Genomic DNA, 8,416 nt, shown 5'->3' on the forward strand with positions numbered 1-8,416 from the left:
AGCAGGCGCGAAGGCGGCCGGGGGCGGCCAAGGCGCTCTCGACCAGCGCGGGGCCGGTGCCGGTACCGCGGCCCAGGAACGCCACGTAGCGCGCGCCGCCCCCGCCCGCCGCCTCCCGCGCGCACACGGCCCCGCCGGCCCAGGCGCGCGCGCATGCGCACAGGACCCCACAGGCCAGCACCACACGCACCCACATCCCGCGCACCGCCCCCGCCCCGCGCCCCGCTTTAACGCCGCGCGCGGGGCGGACACGGCGCTGATTGGCCCGCGCCGAACAGGCCCCGCCCCGCCCCGGGGCAGGACAGTGGGAGGGGCAGCGCTGAGACCTCCCCATCGCGGGTACCATCCCCGTCTAGGGCACTCTCCTGTCCCGTTGGCCCCCCATCCTAGGCAGCCCCTGCTACAGCCACACCCACTCCATACTCTCTCTTCCTGGGCACCCATGCATATGCCCTCACGTGCATGACTGGGCACAAGTGTGTGTGCAGGTGCGCGCAGGTACCTGCACACTCACCTTGTGCACACGTGTACGCATGTGTGTGTGTGTGCGCGTGTGTGTGTGCGCACGTGCCTGTGTGCTGTGCGTGCCCAGTCGCGTGCATGCACCCACATGGGCTGTAAGCACGCCTCTGCCCAGGGGCACTGTATGCAGTCAAGACACAGAGCACTGTCCTGCCCAGCTCCTGTGGAAGTTGCCCATGGCCCAAGACTGTTCGAGGATGGAGGATCCTCGAGGATGGAGCCTCCACAGCCTCCCTGGGCATTCTCTGCTACTGCCTGACCTTCACAGTACAAAGTTGTTTCCTGATGTTCAAAGGAACCTCCTATGTCCTAGTTTGTGCCCATTGCACTTTATCCTGGCGCTGGGCACCACTGGGAAGAGACAAACTGTGGTCTCTTGGCATCCTCTCTGCCTGTGTGTTAACAGGATTCTCCAAACTTCTTCTGCTCCAGACAGCAGCCACTGCTCCCGCAGCCACTCCCCCCAGGATAGGTGCTCCAATTCTTCCACCACAGTCATGGCCCTTTGCTGGACTCACCCTACATGTCTGTGCTTTGTCTGGGTGATCCCAGCTGGAGCAGCACAGCTTCCTGCTGGTGCTCCCTGCCTGGCTCTGCCCAGTGCAGCTGGGGCTGCTGCTGTGAGGACATATCCCTGGCTCCTGCTCAGCTGGTGCCCAGCAGAATCCCAAGGTCCATCCCTGCAGAGCTGCTTTCCAACTGGTGGCCCAACCGATGCTGTACAATATGCACCTGGGAACTGGGATCTCTCTCCCCTGGAAATACCCCAGTATGGTAGCTGGGCTGTGGGACAGATCTCAGCGTGGCCAGTGAGTCTGGGAACCCCCATCTTCCGTCCCAGAGGCATGCCAGCCCTGCTCTGGAGAATGGGCCCACTGGAGTCCAGCTGCACCTCTCTGCCAAAAGGGAGAGGGGGCTGGAAAGAAAAAGACAGAAGGAAGGATGGAAGGAAAGAAGGACGGAAGCAAGGAAGGAAGGACCACCATGATTTCACTTGTATGGCTCTTCCTTCCAGGGCCATGTCTGTGTCCAGGCTGATGCTCTGCACTACTGGGGTTCTGCAGGCTGGCGGGGTCAGGAGGGGCAGTTTGTGGAGCCCCATGAGCCCTAACCCTAACCCGGGGACACCAGAGGCTGATAGATAGGGCTCAGCAGTGATGGCTTATCTCGCCTTATCAGGATTTCCCTGAGAGCATGCACTGCAGAGAGGGCAGAGTCCACCTTGTGGCAGTGATAAGACTGTGTGCCACCTGTGACATTGCTCCAGGTGTCTCAAAGGTCTCCCATGTCTTGTGGAAGGACGTTTACATCCCGGGGGCTGTTTTCATCCAGCTAGATGAGGGCTAGCAGGATGGGGGCTGGCATGCTAGCACTTGGGAAGGGCTCTGCTCAGGGGTACCCCAGCCCCAGGAGGACCATTTTTCCACCAGCCCATGGGGATGATCTACAGAGCCCTCCTGCCATGGGCTCTGCCACACTGTACTGTGCTCCTGTCCTGTCCCCTGCACCCTTAGTGGCTGCGGGGTTGCCCCATGTGTGAGTTGTGCCCCCTCACCCCCAGGACTGCCCCATGCCCGGGCTGTATTCACAGCTCCATGGGACCCCACGGGGAGGGATCTATGGAACAGTACAGTGCAGCCTTGGCTGCCAAGTGTGTGAGTGTGTCAGGGACTCAGGACGCAGTTTGGGTTAGTCTGGAAGATAACAGGGGATAAGCAGGGATCCCTGGTGCTCCGACCTTCACCGCCCAAGCAGCCAGCAGGGGACAGGGCTGGCTCCCTGCCACAGAACTCCCCGCTATGTAACCATGAGGCTACTGCCCTGCTGCTGGCTGCTGGTATGAGGCTGGTGGTCCGGACGGACAGCTGGGGCTTTGGGCTGAGCCCTGGGCTACCCGCCCTGGTGGCAGCACTGCCAGCCCTGTGCCCAACTGCACTGACACGGCTCAAGGCTGCAGACAACGCCAGCACAGGGCTGAGCCGCCAAGGGCTCAGGGCACTGCTGAGCTTACAGAGTGGGAGCACTGAGCTCTGACAGAGATGCCTGCAGTCACAGTCCGTGTGGCGAGGGTGGCTGGCAGATCCCAGGCTGGGTCAGCAGGAGCGCAGGAATGGGCTGATGAAGCAATTCTTCCCTGCCTTCTCTGCATGCCATGTTCCATTTGGGGCTTCCCAGAACAAGGATGATCTCATACTGGAGTGAGGCCAGTGGAGGCTGCTGAGGTGGTCAGGACTGGACCTGACTTGGGCTGAAGGAGAAGAAAAGAGAGAATTTATCTGCCCTGAACTCTGCCTCATGGCAGGGCTCGTTCCTTCTCCTTTTGCACCCCCCAGGCCAGCATGGGCACCAGCGTGATGCCTCCCATGGGTACATCCTACAGGCGGGGACTGGATGTCCAGACTGTGTGAGTGGCTGCCAGACCTAGGGCCTCATCCATGTGTCAGTGCTGACACACCCCTCACTGTCCACATGTCCAGCCTTGTCCTTTGCCCCAGCCAGCTGGCAGTGCTGGCTCCCCTGTGTGCATGTACCATGCATGCTGCTGGCCACATCCTACTTATGTCCCCATGCAGAGCCTCAAGTGTCCCCAGCCAGGTCTGGCATGTAAACACCAGTGGCTCAACGACCACCATGGGACACTGCCCTTCATGTGGGGCTCCCAGGATGGTATTACATAAGGAATTGCTGCAGCACTGCATATAAGCCTCTCTGCTTTCCACTGCTCTAAGCTGGAACTTACAGCTTTGTGGAAGAAAAGAGGAACATGTGTCCATCCTGAGCAGTAGGGCATCCAGGGAATCCATGGCTCTGGACACGGAAGGAAGAGCAGGGAAAAAACTTCATGTGAGGAAATCTCTTGTAAAGATTGAAAGCCAAAATAAGAGTTGGAATGAGCAAAAGGATGGTTCAGTTACTTCACACCGGAGCTGAGGTTCAAGCAGCTTGCAGACCCAGGGGAGACCTCTGAGGGCTCCTGTGGACTCTGCCATGCACCCATAAGTCCCTCTATTCCCTGCTGGACATGATGTGTTGGCACTTCCCAAGCTGGCAGCCTAAACAACCTCCACCTGGGTGCCCCCTTGTCCCTCACCTGTCTCTGCCTAGGAGAGCCTGGGTCCATATGGCATCTTGGTGCCCAAAGGAGGGGAACCAATTGGGACAAAGACCTGGTACCAGGGCCACTCTGTCACACTTGTATGGGCACCTTCAGCACACAGCAGCCAGAAGAACCTCAGCCCGCTGCATCAGGCTGCTCATGCTTTCCATCAGCTGATGCATTGGGATGTGGTTGGAGTCAGGCTATTTTGCTGCTTTCGTGGCATCTCCCTGCTCCCTGGCTACACCATGGGGTCAGAGGCCAGAGCGGTGAGCTCAACTCACCTGTGCCCTGGAGGTCTGGCTCCAGGGGAGAGCACTGTTTCAGGCTGGGGTGTCACTAGTGCCTATGAGTGCTCAGTCCACCCTGGGCAAGGAAGACCCACGTGTCTGGCCCCAGGCCCTGGGGAGGCTGTGCTGGGATCACCATGTAGCCCAGAGTCCCTTAAGGAAAGCGCTATCCCTCTACGATATATTGTCTAATATCGGTTTATGAGTGAAGGGCCTAAAGAGGCAGAATTTTCTTGTCTCTTGCCAGCAGAGCTGGGTCTGTCAGCTATTTTCAGTGCAAGTTTGGGCTGCAGAGATGATGGGAATGATCAGGCTCAGTGGACATCTGTGGGTCCTGCAGTTCACAGGAGGTGTCTCCTGCCCTGGTTTCTCAGCTGGGGCTGCAGCCTCCTCAAGGCCTTTTCCAAGGGTCAAAGAGCACCCTGAAGGCCCTGGGCAATGGGTCTCGGTGACCCTGCTTGAATCAGCGACTGGACAACCTCCACCCTCAGCAAGGTGGTGTGCCAGGGTTCTGGAGTGGCTTCCAGCAATAAATAACCAGCCTTGCCTATAGGAGAATACAGAAAGCCCCAAGACAGAAGGAAACTGAAGAAGAAAACCACACCAAAATCACCCCAAGAGGTTTTTGGTAAGAGGTCAGATACAGATGGTAGGAGAAAATTCCTACAATTTCCTGTTTTTCCTGAGCCCCTAGCAATTCTCTGCACCACTGTGAACTTGTGAGCACCTGGTTTTACTGCCTCTGTGAACGCCTCCCTTTAAATTATGGAAACTACCCAGGGGGAAGCAGCTCTGCAAGGAGGAGTGGTACCTGACTGGTACATATTACCACGCTCCAGGTGAAGGTCAGGCAAGTGATGAGTCAGCAGAAGCTGGGTTAACCATGAGCAGGAGGAGCAGCAGCAGCAGCTCAGAGCAGGGACCCACTTGCCAGGGTGTGTGGGGGCTTGGCAGGAGCTGTGGGCTGGCACGCTGGAGAGAGGAAAAGTCACAGGGTTGAGGCATTTCTGGAAAGCACAGTCTCCTTTCTTTCAGTGTTCAAGGAAAACTGTGGGCTGGTATTTTCATCTCTTTGGAAATGAGATGAAGGGACCAAAGCATTTTGACAAGAGAAAAAAGTTCTCACATGCTTCAGGCTTACTTCCTGTTGTGTACGATGGATATGACTAAGCTCTGCCTGTGGCAACTGCTGGGAAAGTTTAGGTGCTCACAGTGGGAGTGTGTGTGGTGCTGGTGAATCATTTACTGCAGAGTTGGGCAAACAAGACACAGCACTCAGTTGGGCAGAGCTGGGGCCAGCATGCAGCCAGTTCCACCCTGAGCACTGCAGCCTCATGGAGGCTGGCAGAGCTGCATCCTGTCTGCCCTGGCACACAGCATCCATGCCACATCCACATCTTCGCCACACAAAGCAAAAGGGTACAAGTGCAGGACAAGGTTAAAAACTCGAGGACTCCTCCTTGAACCCACATCTCCCAATAAAGCCAGTTTCACTGCTTCTAGTAAAGGAAGTAGCCACTTTAAGATGGCCTTGGGCCCAGGCAATTTCTTCTTCCCACTGGAGCTGAGTCTCATGCAACCAGACTGTGGACTTCTCCTGCCTCAGTCTGATGAAATGGCTCTGGCAGCTCCCATTTGTAGGTCCAGCATAGAGACAAGGCACAGACAGATACACACAGACACACAATTCCAGCAATTTCTACAGAGGGCAACCCTTGGGAACAGCCACACCACAGAGCCCCTGCAGATGTTGGCCAGCAGCAGGATGAGGCCAGCTGTGCCTGAAGTTGTTAAAGCCTGTCAGTAGTGACAGAGCTGCAATTCATGGAGCAAGTCCTGGAGACACGGCACGCTGCCAACACAAGGGATTGTGCAAAGGGAAGTGGGACTTGGGAGCTTCCTTGTCCCTGACTAAAGATGGTGGCCTTAGGCCATGCCATTGTCACAACCCAGTGGTCGGGGGGTGCAATGTTCATTGTAAATTCTCATCAGGCCGAACAAAGAAACCGGACACATGTCAGGGAACTCTTTTATTGTACAGTCACCATAACTCTGGCAACCAGCACACTGTTTAGGCTCAAAAGGTGTTGGCTAACAAGCCCTTAAATTCTTAAAATACACTTCCACAAGAGTGGTGCCTAACAAGCCCTTTATTTTGTACTGTACACTTCAATAAGTTCTCAACTCCCAAAACAAATTCCTCAAAGGTGCTGGCTTATAAACCACAACACGATTCCATAAACTCCCCACTCCCATAATAAAGTTCACTACAGAATATGGGGTAGAATATGATAGCCAAGCTTTGCCAGGCAAAGCAGGGAAGGAGAGAAATAAAGACAGAAAAAGGAGAGAGAGAACAAAGATTATCACCAGTCTGTAGATTCCATGTTGGTCCAGCCACATGGATGTTCCGGAACTGGGGTTGTGAGACAAAGAAAGCAAAAGAGAAAGGGAGTAAAAAGAGAATGAGATACTTTCCTAGTTACTTACTTTCCTAGTTAACCTGGTCCATGCCTTTTATGTAAACTAGACTTTTAGTACCATTTTGTTCACACATGCACAGCCAGCCCTCCAAGCCCTCCTCCTGGAAGTGAGCTGGGAGGCAGACATTGAGAACAAGTCTTGAGGTGGAGCTAGAAGTTGACTCAGAACACAGTTGGCAGAACGCACCGTCTCACCTCTGTGGGACCCCCTCCACCAATCACACCTTTCCTATCATAACAGTCAGAATGTTTGAGGCAAAACACACTTATGCCTGGTCTGCCACAGCTGTCAGGAATGGCTACTCTGCAGTAGCACCAAAGTTTTGTGAGCAGCAGAAGGAGCCCATGGCTGGGGAGTGAGCCTGGACTACAAAACCACCGAGTTAACTAGCAAATCCAGCTGCTCTTCCAGAAATCTGCCACTGAAGCCTCCCTGAAGAAATGGCAGTGCTGGTCAGAAGGTGGCTTGTTTTTACTTCGGATACTCACAGCACCCCCAACATTGCTTTATTTCTTTCTGGTGTTCATGTCAATCAGTTTGGAGGGCCGGTGCAGCTTCGTAGGCTCTCCAGCCTCGGGACTGCCTTTACCATGTGGCCACACCACATGCACAGTCACCCCATGACCTTGGGGCTGACAGCCACCTCTTCTGTGCTCTGTGCCGGAGGTTCTCTGGGAAAGGAAAGGGTTGATTTTCATAATTTTCTTCTGGATTCACAACATAGTCAAAGCAAAGCTGACTGTTCTTCTTGAAAAGCAGAAATGAAAACGCAGGAGGAGCCCCACGAGTACTGCAACTCGCCTCCACCTGCAAAGATGTAATTCAGGGTTATGCACTGGCACCGAGTTTCCCGAGTTCTGTTGCAGAAACACCACTCTGATTACTCGGAGAAGTTGTGAGCAGATTTGGTTACTGCTTCACTCACAAGCCAGTTAGTGATGATGTCAGGTCCTCAGCTGAGGGTGACTGAGAGCCCAAACTGCAACTCTGGAAGAGACCAACGCTCAACTTTCATAACAGGCATGTCTGGGGGACAAGTGGCAGCTCCTTCCTGACAGATCGTTTCACCAGCAGTCTTACCAAGCTGGCCAAATTCTGCACAGGGCAGAAAACCCCCAGGTGATCTCATGCATGGAGATCCTTGGGATTCTCCTGCTAACCTGGTGCAGGGAGTAGTGGCAGAGGGATGGAGGGCACAGCTGGACTTCTGGCCCTGCCACAGCAGGGAATCTCTGGCCAGAATTGGCTCCCTGTCAAGGCACCCTGTCAATGGGTCATGCTCAGAGCTGCAGAGGAAGGCAAAAGCCCCTGAGCACCTGTGCCAACCGGTCTAGGGGATAACACTCTCTCCTGACCACAAACTAGCGATGGGCTGTCCCCTGAGCTAAGTTACACCAAACACAGTTGAACCGAACCAAGCTGATCTGAGCCAAGCCCAGACAAACTAAACCCAGCCCGGTCCAGCCCAGCTGAACTGAACCCAGCCCAGCCCAGCCCAGTCCAGCCAAATCCAGCCCAGCCCAGCCCAGCCCAGGTGAGCCCAGCCCAGGTGAGCCCAGCCCAGCCCAGTCCATCCTGTCCCAGCCCACCCCAGTCCAGCCCAGTCCAGCCCACCCCAGTCCAGCTGAGCCCAGCCCAGTCCAGCCAAGCCAAACCCAGCCCAGTCCAGCCAAGCCAAACCCAGCCTAGCCCAGCCCAGCCCAGCCAAACCCAACCCAGCCCAGCCCAGCCCAGCCCAGTCGAACCCAGCCCAGCCCAGCCCGGCCCAGCCCGGCCCAGCCCAGTCGAGCCCGGCCCAGCCCAGCCCAACCCACCCCAGCCCAGTCTGTCCCAGCCTAGTCCAGCCCAGCCCAGCCCAGGTGAGCCCAGCCCAGCCCAGCCCAGCCGATCCCAGCCCAGTCCATCCTGTCCCAGCCCAGCCCAGTCCAGCCCAGCCCAGTCCAGCTGAACCCAGCCCAACCCAGCCAAGCCAAACCCAGCCCAGTCCAGCCAAGCCAAACCCAGCCCAGCCAAACCCAACCCC

General features: G+C 56.2%; 1 protein-coding gene across 1 annotated transcript in view; it reads right to left on the reverse strand.

Annotated features, from left to right (window-relative positions):
- The window catches only part of PLA2G3 (phospholipase A2 group III), a 3,039-nt gene extending 2,843 nt beyond the window's left edge, over positions 1-196 (reverse strand). Inside the window, exon 1 of the mRNA XM_027665473.1 lies at positions 67-196. Within this exon, the coding sequence (XP_027521274.1) occupies positions 67-196 (130 nt within the window). The remainder of the gene's footprint in view (positions 1-66) is intronic.
- Positions 197-8,416: the final 8,220 nt, after the last annotated feature.

This window comes from Corapipo altera, unplaced genomic scaffold (assembly GCF_003945725.1).
Source record: "Corapipo altera isolate COAL_440 unplaced genomic scaffold, ASM394572v1 151, whole genome shotgun sequence".
Classification (NCBI taxonomy): domain Eukaryota; kingdom Metazoa; phylum Chordata; class Aves; order Passeriformes; family Pipridae; genus Corapipo; species Corapipo altera.